This window comes from Cygnus olor, chromosome 14 (genome assembly GCF_009769625.2).
Source record: "Cygnus olor isolate bCygOlo1 chromosome 14, bCygOlo1.pri.v2, whole genome shotgun sequence".
NCBI lineage: Eukaryota > Metazoa > Chordata > Aves > Anseriformes > Anatidae > Cygnus > Cygnus olor.
The window spans coordinates 8,761,979-8,777,994 of record NC_049182.1 but is presented as its reverse complement, the minus strand read 5'-3'; the positions used below and the strand labels follow the sequence as shown (position 1 = coordinate 8,777,994).

Sequence of the window (16,016 nt, the reverse complement as noted above, 5' to 3'; positions counted from 1 at the left end):
CGAGCGGTAACTCTGCTGGTATGTGACGCCGATCCCTCGCCGTCGCTCCCGGTCCTGCTGGTGGGAGGGCTGCAAAAATCGACTCTTTTTGAAAGGCACCGTCTTTCCACAGTTTTAACTCAAAGCCTTCTCCCCGTGCTATCTCAGAGTCAAACTTCCCAGGCTGGTTTATCCTCTGTTTGTTTTGGTATCCTCTGGCAGGGCCTGCCTCTCACTTATTTATATCCCTGCAGCTCCAGAGCTGCTCTCTGGATTGTGAGCTTCGGGGGCAGAATCAGGCCCAAGCGCTTCCAGGAGCTACCAGGAAAGTGCCTGGGCTGCGCAGTGTGCAGCTTTTGGAATTAAAAATGCATGAGCTCTCTTCTTTCTGTCCTTTTTTTTTTTTTTTTTTTTTTTTTAATGAATAGGACCCAAAGTATGCCAAGCCTTGCTGTTGTTTCTTTTTTTTTTTTTCCCCTTTCTTTTAATGCTATTAGGTTTATATTTTATTCTGAATTGAAAAGAAAATTGTGGTTGTCTTGACTACTAAAAAAACCCATCCTACACACAGCTTGAGAGATGTGCAACGGCGAGGAGGGAATTTAGCTGTACTCAGCTTGTGTTGTTTTCCAACCACAAATCTTTAGCAGGTTCAGCGGTGACGCCGTCTCCCTACCCCGCGACTTAGCTTGCAATGCCGGCTGCGCGCTCAGTTACTGTGATGCCTTTTTTGCTTTCTCCAAACTCCACTTGATGCACAGCTAAAAATGTGTTTTGTTTCTAGGCGATAGTGTATGAAGGCCAAGACAAGAACCCAGAAATGTGCCGAGTTCTGCTCACGCATGAAATAATGTGCAGGTAAGAGCTACCCTGCTTCCAGCTAATTAGTGATGAGAAGATGAATCTGTCTCTCAAAATCTAGGTTGAACCTGCAGCTATTTTAGGACTTAAATTTATCTTTCTTGCATTAAACAATCCAAAAATAACACAGTTCGGTGTGAGTAATTAGCAGCAAGGTCTCAGTCGTCACAGCAGTTTTCAATTTATAAAGAGTTTTCCTTAACAGCACGCTACTGGTTTGCATTTAGACTCTGTAGCCCACGAAAGGTCTCTTCACCAAAATTAAGAGTCAGTTATAGCCTCTCCCTATTCCCTCCCCCCCCAATATTCCCAAGAAAACATCCCCAGAAAAATGACAAAGCAGTCATTTCTGTTTGCCTGTGGATGTGCAGGAGGATGGGAAGCCAGGAGGCTTTTGGGCTGTTGGCCGAGGCTGGGCTGCCCTGCAGCCTCCTGCCCTGCAGCCCGCTGCCCCTCCAGCTGCTCGCCCGCTGCCCATGCAGCCCGAGCCAAGCAGGGATGCTCCCCCAGCCCAGCACCGGCTGTTTTTTGCTTTTCATCAAACTTCCCCAGGCAGATCTGGCCCTGCCCTGCGCTATGTTCCCCTGAACGTTCCCGCCTGGGGCTGGTCGCTTAAATTCGGGACAGTCAAATATCTTCTTCCCCGGGTGCGGCGCTTCTGCGGCAGGCAGCTACTTCCTTCTCCTTTCTGGCTGGTAGCAATAGGTGAAGCCTCTTCTGCTTCCTTCCCGCTGCAGGGAAGGCAGCATCTTCTCAAAGACCCCTCCAACACCTAGGAGAGCTTGACCTTGCAGTCTCATTAAAGTTAGTGGGTGTTTTTGCATGTCTGAAAAACTCATTTGTTACATGTTATTCGATGGCAGAAAATAATTCCCTGGTGGAAGACGAGGCGTTCTTGCATAAGCTCATTGTTACAATCAGTTGTTTTAAGACTGTAAAAATGCCATTGCATGCGTTGTAACTTTTACAAAACACATTTACTAAAAAGGAGTAACTTGAGGGTAAAAACTGGTACCCACTTCTAAGAGAATAAACTTGGATGAGGGTTTCCTGGTGGGGGAGAGTCTTAGACAAAATATTCAGATGGAAACTTCTCTGCTGGTTGATTTTTTTATTATTATTATTTTTTAGTTATGTTTCTTCATTCTTGGGGATCTGCATGTTTGGTCCTTCCCAATGGCTCCTCTCTGATAAAACCCAGCTCGAGGGCAGCTCCCTGCAATGCCGGCAGAGAGGAGGGAGCTGCTCTCCTTGCTTTGCCAACCCCATGCAACCCCACAACTTGCAGGACTTGAGGGATTTTTAGTTTCCATATCCTATTTTTCCAGGCTGCTTCGTTCAGCAGGTTTGGCTTTTTCTGGGAAACCAGAGAGCCCGTTGAGAGCCATCTGAGAGCAGACAGGGACCTCCAAGAGGTGCTGGAGCTGCTGCCGCTGCTGGGAGCGGGGGCGTTGCTTTGCTGAGGACTCCCGGCCAGTTCTCCCTTTCCAAATGGAAACCCAGTCACGCTGACAACTCATAATTGCCCTAAAATTCATTGGCCCAATTAGCACCGCTTTCGCACTAGATACCTAGCTAGGAACAATTCATGGAAATATTAAAGGAGGCCCCTGACCTGATAAGGCTGAAGTGCACGCTTTGCTTTTCTGGTGTAAGAAGCCCAGTGAAACAGTGGGTGAAATTAAGCGCAAGTGCCTGTGGCATTGGGGCCTGAATGTGCTCTTAGCCTTGGGTGATGTGCTCTGTTGGCTCTTAGACCGCAAGGTTTTGAGGTAGGAATTAATCTGCCTGCGACTCTGGCTTAGCACCCAAACTTAGGAGTGGAGCCTTTGCAGCTCTGCAGAGCGGTCGGAGGCCAGCAGTGAGGAGAGGAGCATCCGTCCCTGCAGCAGCCCCTGCCAGCACCGGGACACTCTCACCAAGCCCTAGTGCAGCAGGAAGGCTTACCTATGTAATGCGTTAATTTTATTACAAATACTTTAGAAACATCAAGAGTAATAAATAAATGGAAACTTTACATAGGAGGCTGAGTTTTAACCAGAAGAGCTACATCAAAGATTTACAGCCGTGTCAATATAGTTTGACTGAGATAAAATTATTTCCGTTCTGGGAATGTGGAAAGATGTGCTACGTCATTTGGAGCCGTCTTTCCCTTTATTAAAGCACTTTATGCTTTTTTTTTGTTCTCAAAATTCGCTTAATCAGGAGCTTTATTCCTCTCCTTGGATTTGTTTACTGCCAGTCCTGGCTTTGTATTTCACGAGCATAAGGTGGAGGGGTAGCAAAAAAAAAAAAAAAAAAAAAAAAAATCTGACCACGGTAGGCAAATGTGTGTCTGACGGGGTGGGGGAGATGTATTCAAATTTCTTACAGCTCATATTAGATATTCCCCATTTCCTCTTCTGCCTATACATTTGTAAGAGGGTGCTGTTTGTTTACCAGGCCGCTTGACCCTATTGCACAAATCTGTCATCTATTGTGCTGCTAACACTCTTTTAAATTGCAAATCTGATGCTCTTTAGGGGTCTAGAAGGGGAAAAAAATCTCTCTCCACACCATTCTGTTTCTCTTGATTTCTTGCCTGTTGTAAGTGGAAGTTGGGATGTGCTGAATTTGCACCAGGGGTGCAAATGCAGCCTCAATTATAAGCATAAAATTAGAGTCTGTTCCCCATTAATCAGCCCAGCTAATTGCTATGCACTACCATTAGCCATATGGTGTGAAAGACAGCTTGCTCTCCCTAAGATGAAATTTCTTCATTTCAGACATGAAATAGTGAGGGCTCTGTATTTTAAAATAGCTTGTTTTAGATATTTAATTTCTAAACAACTTTCAGCAGTGCTTTCTATCAAGGCTAACTGCACAATAAAACTTTGCATTTATGTGACAAAGCTGGGTATTTATAGTATACTCCAACTATGGCATGGATAAGACAAAGAATTCAAATGTACAGGAGCGTCCTGGCTGTGGTAGGGAAGCGGGGCTGAGGTTTGCTTCAGGTGGCTGTTTATTTCAAAGGCTTTCATTGTATTTTGTCAAATATAAAATCTATGCTGTTGGCAAAAATGCTAATAGCTGGGGAGAATTCACAGCCTTGGTGGAATTTATTACTATTGTAGGAGCATGGGGAGGGACATCTATAGTTAATATTGCCTCAACAATTTCCATTATGAAACCTTCAGTGGCTTACAGCTTTGCCAAACTTAAACTGTTCTGGCTGAAATGTCCTTTGCAGGGTGTCAGCCTGAGGCTGACTTTCTTTGGAAAGTTTCAGCTAAAATGGTTCAGTGATTTCTGAGAATGAGGTCGGAGTAAAATATGGTTTTTGTCTTTGGAAAATAAAATCTTAACAGCTGTTTTGTCGAGAACCTTCCGCACCTCAGCGCTCGGGAGCGAGGAGCCCATGTGGGGCAGGGGCCGCATGGCTGTGGGCTGCAGCCCGCCTTGCCGGGAGCTGCTGCAAGATGTCCCACGCGGACTCGCTAACGACTTGTTAGAGCCTGGCAGCTAAATGATCGGAAAGTCGCATTTGCGCTGGCCACGTGCCATCACCCCGTAATTTCTCATTGTTCATTGTCCCCGCAGAAAGCCCGAGCGCGCGGATACACAAAGCAGGGCTCCTCTGGGCAGCGATGCTTGTGGCTGCTGTGCTGGCTTGGGGATGGGGAGGTTTTGGGGTGCAGGGTGCCAGGGTGAGGTGGCAAACTCCTGTGTGCCCATAGTGGGGACCAGGTAGCATGGAAAAGGGATGCTCCAGCGTGGGGAAGGGAAAGGGAGGAGGAAGATGCGGAGCAAGGCAGCAGGAGGGCAGCAGGTCCCCAGAGGGCTGCGTTACTATTGAGGACTATTTGTTTTAAAAACAAACCAAGCAGTTTTTGCAGTTTCTTATTGTGAGCCAGAGTGACATGTTGCTTGAGCCCTGGCTCCTTGTCCCACCCAGGGAGGGACATCCCAGAGGGACAGTGCAGGAGCTGGCAGTTGGAGCCTCTCGCTGCACCTTCAGATCCTGTGGGGAGCTGGAGGGCTTCTTGGAAACATGGAGAAACTCCTGGGAGTTTTAAGATTCCTTTGGGGAAAGCAGAAAAAGGGCACTGAACGTTTAGGAACTTTTTCCAAGTGTCCAGCAAACACTAAAAGCCAAAGCTTCCGAAGCAAGCTGAACGCTTATTGTGCCATGAGAAGTGATCTAAAACTCAGGGTTTGTATGATGCCTTGATTTTATGTATAGAAAAACAAAGGTAGATGAGGCCTCAAATTCTGCTGGTGACGGGGAGACTACTACTACTACTAAGTTAATAAACCTTAGCTTGACTTTTTATTTTTAAAAGGCCTCTTGCTATGGCTCAGGCCTACTGGGACATCCTCTTGGGACACCCGAGCCAAGCGAAGAGGCCACCCCATGAGCAGCGCCGTGTCCTCCCTGCTCTCCAAGCCACACTGTCCTCAGCCGGCCACCTCGTGGCTCTGTCCCACTTGGGGCTGGAGCACCTCTGGGCCAGCACCCGGGAAGGTGCGGGGGGATGCGGGGGTCTGCCCGGCGCAGCGGGGAGCCTGGGAACCTTCGCTCGCCTGCGTTAGCGTGGCAATTTCTGTCCCTGCAGTCTGCTGGGAGAATGTCAGGACTAGCCCTGATTCGCTTCAGTCACAAGAACTGCATTGTCTTAACTTGTGCCAACTCTGTTTCTAATTACATTTTAATCATTTAAAAATGATTAGCAGTTTTTATTGCCTTGTTTGTGGGTAAATTTTCTCACCCCACACATTCTAGCTGCACTCCAATGACAAGTCCTTTTATAGGCAAAAAAGCCCCCCGAACGTCCACATGACTATTTACCTACAGCATATTTTATTCCTTCCTAAATTTTAATGCTTTCTGGGTGCCAAGGCTCTTGCATTTTTTTGGTGGATCAATTGTGGTATTGTGCTGTAAAATTAAGCAGTTTTTTTTGGCAATCCTAAACAATGTAACTTCCACCGAAATGAAGATACCGCACATGTGTTAACTGTGAAAAGTTTCAGCCCTGAATAGTTGCCTTGAAGCTTTTTGCGGTGAAAAGAATTATGTATTTTCCTCTCTTTGAAAACAATTTTTTTTTTCTTTTGGAAACCATGTTTAAACAGTCTGTTTTTGTAAAAGGCCCCCCCCCCCCCCCCCCTTTTTTTTTTGTTATCTTTAGTGTGGTTAGTTGCTTTATTGCTAATCTTGGTGGGTAACTGTATATTATTCACTCTATTGTTCAGCAACACAAGAGAACCTTTGTCATACTCCCAACAGGGCTATTTATATAGCATGGCACTTCTGTGGGCTTCTTCCTGCGCTGATGTTCTTCCACCTTTTGGGGAAAAGAAAATAGTCCACCCAAGCGGGAGGGCAAGTAGCGGGCGGCCACTGCTGGATGCACAAAGCCAACTGCTGACACACGGCGATGTGCAGGCCCTGGGACACCACTTGGAACGAGCATGGTGATTCCCAAAGGCATGTGGCACAGGGCTTGGGTTCTCCAGGAATTTTGTTGAGCAGTGAAGTGTACCCACGTCTGGCTAGGGAGAGCCAAAGGGGTGGCCCCGTGCCCTGCCCCTTGGTGCCACCACAGGGTGCCATCCACACGCCCGGGGTCTCTGCTCCCTGCAGGAGCAAGGCTCTGATGGCCAGTCCCCACAACAAGGGCTCATCCCAACCATTTAACATCTCTGCAGAAACACCAAGCCACCTTCGTTCAAAGTCTGAGCCCTGAGGGCAGTGATGGCGCCAGGCTCTGGCAGACGGAGCTGGTGCTTCAAGTGCCGGCTTTGCACCTGACCCGCTGCGGGCACCACCCACAGCATGGTGCTCTCCTGGCACGAGCAGGCATCAGCATGCTCCAAAAAAAAAGGAAAACAGACACACTCCCACATAACAGCCCGGTGGTGCTTGCATTTTAGCTCCCCACTTAACAGAAATATTTCTTAGAGGGAGAATAATTGTGCTTTTGGATTTTGGGGAGAGATTTCCCGGCAGCTGAGACTTCAGCACTGTGTAAAAGTAGGAATACTGTGCGGCCACATAACGTAAGTGATAAGCAAATGTAAAAGCTGTGTTCATGAAATAAAAAGCAACCTTATTCTGAGTGCATATGCATATGGGACAACTGTTAAACCCCATGGATAAGAGACCGCAAATAGACAGGTCTCCCTGTTTCGGATGATCCTTGAATTATTATTTGTGAAAGGGGCAAAACCCCTCTCTTTTTATATTTTCCATTGTTAACCAGCTGTGCAAGAAGTTAAACACAGTAATTAACCCATATGTGACCCACTGCATTTGACTGATTTCCAGGCAGGGACGGAGCGGTAACTCTAGCCGGCAATTTGAACCCACCATGTTCGTAATGATGATTTTACAGTGTAATGGTCGCACTAAATCCTTTCACTTTTGCTCTGTAGCCGCTGTTGTGACAAGAAAAGCTGTGGCAACAGAAATGAGACTCCATCAGATCCAGTGATAATTGACAGGTAAGGACTGCTATTGTTTCCTTCGATTTGCTTTTTTTTTTTTTTTTTTCCTTTTCCTCCTCATTATAATGAAACACCTGCCCTGTGTTGCTAATGGGGAAGAAATAGGAGTATATATGGAGGAAATTTTGTTTTTGATACCAAATTAGTTGTGCTTTGCAATTGCGATTACCATGGAAGGGCCATATGGAGGCTAACGGAGCGACCTGCTCGTTGGAGGGCTCCAATGCTTGCAACTGATTCATGTGCATAAAGAAGAGATTTTTCTTTCTGACTTTCTGTGGCTCAATTCACATGCTGTGCCAGGGAAGCTTCAGGAATAAAATAATAATAGTTTGTGATTTATGAAATGTGGTTGGGTGCTTATAAATATTTAACTTTTATTTGAAAAATGTTTGAATCATTATCACTTTTAGCTACAGTAGTTCTGTTGGGTGCAATCCATCTACATTTTAAGGTTTTTATTTATGCATAAAAACAGTTAAAAAAATAGATCTGCAAACTAAGGGTTTTTTCTCCTGTGATTTTCTTTGGTTGGAATACTATTTTGACTGTATTGTCAGTTGATTAATTCGTTTTTGCCCATCTTAATTATTGTGTTTTTAAACAGATCCATATTGCTAATCTGACATCACCGAGTAAATCACTGTAGCACAATACATCTATTTTAGTTGTTCTGAGCCATGTGCAGTTTCTGTGCTTGCAAATTATGCAAAATGGTACCAAATAGTCATTTTTACATTTTAATTGTCAAAAATCATTGTACGAAGCCGTGCGCAATAACCAGGTTATTATGCAGCATTACTCTATAAGAGTTAAATGGCCATGAAGTACTGAATCTGTCTGTCATCAGCTGGCGAAAGCAATACCACTGCGCTAATCTGCGCATACAGGGACCCTGAAGGGAAACTATCTATGCATACAGGAGCGGGAGTATAGAGTGGTGTGCTTCTCCTGGCGTTATTGTCTGAGTTAATGTTTGCTATATGAGGTTCAAAGTGCCTTCCATGCCAGTGTGTGCGGTTTTATGACAAAAGGTGAAGGGGTTCGGTGTGCGGAGTGCCAGGCAGGGAGGAGGGGGGTGGCAGAGCCTGGCTGGGCACTGTGCTGCTGCAGGCTGCCAGATTGATAGCTCTGGGTTGAATTTGTTAAGAAAGTGCATACATTGGAAGCTTATCGCAGATGTTTTGATTAGCTATAATCAGTAATCCCGAGAATGTTTAAATCTCAGAAGATGTATCTACCTATTTTAACTAGGCGCATTTTCATCTTCTGTGAGCATTAGGTAGCACCAGGGAAAGCTGGGGAAAAAAAACCCACCGTGAAATCTGTATAGAGATGTGTTTTATAAGCATGCTGCAGACTTGAACGCTATAAACATGGTGTTAGAGTGGCATTTTGAGCGACATGAAAGCTACAAAATTCACATGAATTTTTCATTGTACTGGAAAGTGAGATGTTAAGATGCTAATGGCAGGTTTACGGAAATATTTTGTTTAACTATCTAGTATGCAAAACTGCTAGTAGCAAATCATTTAAAATTATGAAAGCCAGAGATGCAGTCTGTTACATGCTTCTTATAAAAAGAGGGAAACTCTTACATGAAAAATCAGATTTAGCTTCCTAGCAGTGATCAATTTATCAGTATTTACATTAATCGATGCAAAAGATTCAAATTCTGAAGATTATATTTAAAACACAACTAAACATGATTTAAAGCTCATCTTACAAGCCTTACCTCACCACCTGTACTAAATCACATTTGGCTGGTGAATGGGTTAAGCTTTTAAGTTCTTCACTTGGTTTTAAATTGTGACTTTGATACAGAAGGTTGATATGACTGTGGTTTGAATAACATTTGATTTTGACCTGTTCCTGTGGGTTGCAGTGGTATAAGAAATTTGACTCAGCAGTACTGTAATTAGCCCTCCCCGTGTTTTTGAAACAGGATTGTGTTACCTGGATTGCATTAGTGTGGCTTCTATTGTTGCCGCTTCGCATCTGTCCCAGTAGGGTACTTAAAACCTTTTCTTGGCCAGGGCTAGTTCAAACAATTTAGGCCAAATAAGTATGTGCTTTATACAGTTAGTGGCTTTAGTGATGCATCTTGTGACATTTATCCTATTCATTTTTTTCCTCCCTTTTGGTTTGGAAAGGATGAAGCGATCTATGTGGAGCCTTTTTACCTTAAAATGAGCCCGTTAAAATTGTTCTAACAGTAAAACGCCTGCACAAGTCAGCACATGTGTTTAGTTGTACTCTATTGTCACTTCTGCATGCACACAATTTTAAACTATTATGTCAATTGATATGCAAAACCATATTTAGCTATTTTTATTTGCATGTGAGCTTACAGAATTCATTTACCATTTGGGCTAAAGCACTCCCACATGCCTTACAGTCTGATAAAGCCTCGCCTATGGATTTAATCTAACTCTTGCATCAAATCCTACGAATCCACAGAGTCTGACCTAACATAGAATTTACAATAAAATCTATCTATGGGATTTTTGACATATGTACTTACATGGAAATGCTATCCTCTTCTTACATGCCGGAATACTATTTTGGATTGATTAATTCTCTTTGATGAGGCTAGAGAAACTTGGGATAGAGGGAGCTCAGTCTTTGTGGTGGTTTAGTTAACTTGGCGAAGAGGCTCTCTGGCAACTTCAAAGTTACATGTGTTGTGTTCTTTTTCAAACCCTAGATGTATATGAAAAGTAAATCGCATATTTTTATTTAATCAAAATGTGGGATTTAAAAAAAAAAATCTGTAGTTGCGTTTGAAACAGGATATGACTTTATCCTTTGTAAAATTGCTTTATAGTTTGCCCCATTATAGTATTAGCGGATATAGCAGTGAAAGGGACCTAAAGAAATTTATACTCACAGAGCGATCTAAATTTTCTCTGGAGAACAAAATAAATCTCTTATGCTTATAGAGAGCAGTCATTTCAAGGAAGTTTCTTGGAAACCTGTGTGTATCTGAATCATCTTCTTAGCATAGCCTGTATATTTTATCACTAATCCAGTTACATGTGTTCAGATGAAGCTCTGATGAACAGGAACTCATTTTAAAAGGGGTATTATTGTCACAATACAAATGCACAATTCCTCCTACAAGTACAGTAGCAGGGCTGTATTGTAATCATACTTAAAGAAAACACAGAGCACTTCCTGTTATTAAATTAAATTCTAGATTGATTTAACATTCAAATTGTAACTCATATTTGAATTTAAAAGGTTTGCAATAAAATTCCTGTGAAGAAATTGAATAAATTGTAGTTTTATTACCACTCTGGATATCCTGGTGTCCTAACCTTTTTCCTTATAGTTATCTTAGTTCAATAAATAAAACCTCATTAGACTATTCCCATTTCAACGAGTTTATTAAATTTTACAGGAGTAATTAGCATAAGCTGTGCTAATTTTTCTGGAAGACTAATGAGAGAGCTTCCTAATTAGGTTTGCTTTGTAAGAATCAGAAAAGATGATAATGACAAAAGTCACATAGGGGAGAAAGTGGGGCTTTAGATTATTCCTTGGTTCAGGAAAAAGGCTTCTCTCTCACCGTTCTGTTCCAAACTCTTAAACCCAATTTACCACTGTGGGGACCAGTATTTAGTGGTGTTACCCATGTCTGTGGGGGATTCTTTACCTTTTATGGCTGGATCCAGTAAAACAGGAGCCCTATTGACTGATAAAATAGAAATGAGCACCGCAATCCCAAATATAGTGGCGGAAAAGGCTCCGCGTTGAGAATCGTGCTTTGCCCCCCGACCCTGCACCCCAGCGTGCGATGCTGCAGGGACGAGGGGCTGTGAGCAGCCCGTGTGGCAACTGCTGCTCCATCTCAGATCTTGCTTCGTCCCACCATACGTGAGTAGGCTGATGCTGTGACCTGAAATCAACTTTGCTGAGGTTTATCGATACGGATGAGACCTACTTCAGGAATCTCTCTCTTGGACAGATGCCCTCAGGGTGCAGGATGCTGGGCTTTGTGCTGGAGCTGTCCAGGGGCTCTGTGCCCAGCATGGGAAGGGCGAGGGGCTCTCCTGGCCCTGGTCTAGCCAAGACATTGAAGCTCTTCATATGCCAATTCGAGTGCTGCTTCTGAGGAATAAGGCTCCCTCTGGCTTTGCAGAAGTGGCTGATGCATTTCCAGGGTGATCAGAGCTCTTGTCAATGGAGCAGGGGTGGGAACTTACAGACTGCAGGCTGTGATATTCTTTCTGCTTTATTATCAGATCACACGGAGGGGTTTTAATGCACGGCCTGCTACATGTGTCGGGAAGGCTTGTGCATTTTCGACACCTGCTGTACAGGATGCTCGGCCGGGCTGCCTGTGATCCCTCCCCAGCACATCCACCCGCTGCGGCTACAGAGGGAGCTGGCTTTCCTACAGATGTTTTTGAGATCTTTCAGGCCTTAACCTGACAAATTTTATGTTTGTGGGTAGAATTTCATTGTGCAATGGCAAGAAAAGAGGCGTGAATGACTTTCAATGTCTCCGTTATACTGCTTTACAAGTCATTATGCAGTGGATTGTATTTTACAGGCCTGATCATCTTTTCATCCTAAATAGCAGGCAGGTGGAAGAGTGACATGCAGGGCTGCATCACCCTCTATGCATCCTCCCCCTGAAGGCACTTGTTGGGCGGATATGGCAATCACTGCCTCCTGCAGCAGCTTTCTGTGCCCAGGTGGCTGAACCCAGCCGTGGTGGGGTGGGGGCAGGTGCTGGTGTCCTACTCACCCCCGTGGATGGGGCTGCAGGAGGCTGGGGGTAGCATCCCACCTCGGTCCCTGGGCACCGCATGGGGCTGTGTCTCACAGCTGTGCTGGTGAAACCCTCTGGGCCCCTACAGAGGATGGGCAGAATTTGGCCTCCAACATTTCACACGAGCTCCCGGAGCCTGTGAACCCGTACATTGCTGAGAGGGGAAGGACGCCAGCAAACATCCTCGAGGACTTGGTTATGATTGACGCATCTGAAAAGCATTACCCTAAACAGTTCCCACATGACTTAGGCAGCCAAAGGCATTTTGAGACTATGTGAGATACATGGGGGACTCTGATCAGTAGATGCTTCTCACACGGTGATCAGGCCGAAATGCTTGCGCCTCTTCCAGGGCTCCTAATAGTGTCTGTCCTCTTCCTGGTGAAGAAATCACCAGAGCTGGGGATAACTTTGCGAGGGCCCTTGCAAAAATCCCTCTCAGTTTCAGTCTCTGCGGGTTGGCACGTATTTCTGCCACTCCGAAATTCATTTATTTTGCTCTTGGGGTTGAGTGAACTTGGTCAGGGTCAGAACAGCTCCCACTTATTGTTTGCTTCATTTCTCCTCCCCCACCCCCGAGTATAGGAATTTTTATATAATTTCAAAACTATTATGCAAAACCTTAATTTGGTCTCAGCTTCACTTCAGGAGGTTTGTGAATTTCTCAGAAAACCTGTTCTGAGTTTTCAGTTTGTTATAAAACCCCAAACCAGGCAAGTTTTATGCGGTTTTGGGTTTCACTGCAAACATTTCACACTACTCTAATAGTTGCTTACTTCTCTCAGTGATGCCTTTTGAATCTGCAGCTAGCGTTTTGGGCTTTATTTCACTGTGATGCTATGCCTGATTATTACTATTTAATATGGTGGTGCTGTGACGGGGCCTCCTGTCACACAGGAGGCTCATTGTGCTGGGCACTGTGTGCTCCCAAGGCAGGTTGATGAGCCCATACCTGAAGTGGCTCTCCTGACACAGTTCACAAATTTTTCTGTGGAGAACAAAAAACTTAGTCTTGCATTGAATTTCTGGGGATTAGGGAAGCTGAAGACCAGTTTACTCGATTGCTTTTGGCATTGGGCTGTCATCTTTAGTGCCTACCAACAGCTCCTGGGGACTAGGCCAGCCGTGCTTCCCGTGCTCTGTCAGTCCAGAGAGGTTATTTGGGTGTGTGTGGGATGTGCTGGACCTGCTGTATTTGAAGGTGATTGTGAAGACCTTATGAATTTGGGCATGGGCTGGGCCATGTTTCCCTTTGCTCACGAAGGGTACTATTTGTGTACTGTGCCTTAATATCAATTCCACCTGTGTCTTGAAGCAGGGAGGCTGTGCTTGGTGCACAGACCTCCCTGCACAGCTCAGGGTCAGATTTTCTGTTTTCAAGAGTGGGGATTTCTTTGGGGAAAAAATACTGGCTTTTTCCTCCTATGGATGTACACACCGTTTCTAGTGTGGGCAAATTTAGTGTCTCATCTTAAAACCTGATTTATTTTTGCGTTTGCTGTTGCAATGGTAATGCACACATAACTAGCCAAATAAGAGCTATAGGAAAAGGTATTTTCAAAAATCATCCTCAGTTTTAATGCAGATTAGCTGAAATTGTTCTGAACGTGAAATAAGTGTCTTATATCTACCACGGCATTTACTGGGTGAGAACCTAACCTGCTCTGTTCTGCTGGAGCTCGGGCGTATGAGTGGTTTTCTTCCTGTGAGCAGTCATAAATGTTTGCATGCTCTAGCTGCTGAAATGTATTCTTATAAGTAATTGGCCACATCTACCAAAATATCTATGCTAAATTCAAGTTTGCTTTTGCCTGCTGAAAGTAAATATTTTTAATATAACGACCAATAAAGTTAAAAGAGAGGAGGAAACAATTGTAGGTTTCTGTGTAAATCATGACTGAGACAATTTTCTAGAAATGGATTTTACGTTGTCCTCAGAGAGCACCCGTCCCTGTAGCAGTAATGGTAAATACTGGTATGAATTTTCTCTGTAGCATCAAGGTGCTATTTTTTTTTTTTGTAACAGTTCTGGAAAAGTACAGAAATCCATACAAAGTTCCCAGTGTGTCCCATTAGCAACTTTGCATAGGTAGTTTGTGATCAGAATATATTACTGTATCAAATGAATGTTTACTTTTTTTTTTTTTTTTTTTTTTTTTTTTTTTTTTTTTTTTGCTAAGGACAGTATTTTAGAGGTTTTTAAAGCAGAACGAATAATTTTCTACCCACTTTTTAAAAATAGTGTTGGGAAATAGGAAATGTGAAAACATTTTCTGGTGCAGTTAATATGCGAATTATATAAAATTAGTTATTAAAAGGCTTTATTTCAAGTCACTGAAATTACATACTGGACAGTCGTAAGGTGACCCAGATATAGAGGCTTTCACTGCAGCCACTGAAGCGCTATGAACAGTGCTGTTTTGTCTTTGGTTTCTTGCTGCCTCTAAAGGTGTAGGTAGATGAAGATAACTTTAAAAAGAGTGATTTCTCCAATTACAGGCTTTTGTCCAAGAGAAAAGAGAGTCTTATTATTATTATTTTTTTTAGGCTAGCAGCATTCACTATAACAAAATTAAATTCCTTTAATCTGACAAGAAGCCAGTTTGGCACTGGGCTGGGATTTTTGGATGGAGAGCCAGCAGGAGCTGCCCCGTGTCCCCTGCTGTGACGGGACAATGGGGTCTGGGATCTGGTGTCCCTGCGTGGTGAGGAGCGGGGTCCCCATCCCCTGCCTGGTGGTCGGGGCAGGGGGGCAGCCGAGCCACAGCCCCCAGCAAGCACCCGGATGGGTCTGGCTGGCTTTGTACGGATGCGATGATGTCCAAAGTGGCATTCCTCAACTACGGCATCTTGCTAACCGTCTGAGGCACGATAGTTCTGTAATGTAATATAAAAAGTAATGGTGTTAGCTAACACATCCTTAATAAGATATTGTCCGCTGCTCTGCCATATGCTCCCGAGCAGGCTTTCCCTCTGTGGGGCTTTTGAGTTCTCTCAATAAGATTATTTCAAATACTCTAATCCTGAATCATTGACATGAATACAAAAGCCTAGTGACATCTAATAGATGCCTCTTAGCTTTGCTTTTCCTCTTGTTCCTTTCCTTTTTCTTCTCTTTTTACCTGACAAAAAGCTTACAGACACTTGGGCTCTGTCTCTCAGTACCAGCATGTGGGTCCCCTCGTGAAATATAAAGGAGGAAAAAGGGCTGACATAGGGCTGATAAGCCACAGAGCAAAGGACCATAGATTAAAAGTAAATGCCAGTAAATCCTACCCTGTACACTCAGTTGTTCTTTTATTGTTTTCTTTAACTCTTCAAGTGCCTATACCAGGCCAGAAAGAGATGAAAAATGGAGTTAAAAAAAAGGTGATTCTGGAATGCCTTAGTGCTGTAGGGTCCAAAAGCCAGCTGCACGCCACTCGGGTTTTCTTGGCTCTCCTCTTACCTTGACTCTCTCATCAGAGTTGCAAACTGGTTCAGCTAATAACATCATTCAATGGTTAGGTCATTTTTCGAAGATTAATTTTTTTCATCTTTTCAAAAAAAGGGAAAAAAGAGAGAAACCCCAAGTGACATGATTGTGACCCTGGAAAGGCTAAACATTATCTAAAGTAAATGTTAGGAGGACTTAGTATCCCACTGTGAGTGACCAGCAGTAAAAAAGGATTTGCTTCTTGTTAGTGCTGTCTCTGACTGTTGGAGAGAGAAAAGCTGTTCATTTACTGACTCCAGAACTTGGCTTTGGAAAAACTACTTGGTACAGGACACAGCCAGGGGCTATAGTGGGTTAAAAGGAAACTGCATTCAAAATGTAATCATTTTCCGTAATTTTCTCCAAGATTTTGCCGGGAGCCTCTCAGGCTTTCCTGACCAGGATAACCATCCACTTCCACCCAGT

The 16,016-nt window shown here is 44.0% G+C and overlaps 1 protein-coding gene across 17 annotated transcripts in view; it reads left to right on the top strand.

The window, feature by feature from the left end:
• The window catches only part of EBF1 (EBF transcription factor 1), a 312,571-nt gene that overhangs the window by 11,593 nt on the left and 284,962 nt on the right, over positions 1 to 16,016 (top strand). For all 17 annotated transcript variants that reach the window (XM_040573757.1, XM_040573756.1, XM_040573755.1 and 14 more), the window contains exons 5-6: positions 764 to 837; positions 7,264 to 7,332. In XM_040573757.1, the coding sequence (XP_040429691.1) occupies positions 764 to 837; positions 7,264 to 7,332 (143 nt within the window). The remainder of the gene's footprint in view (positions 1 to 763; positions 838 to 7,263; positions 7,333 to 16,016) is intronic.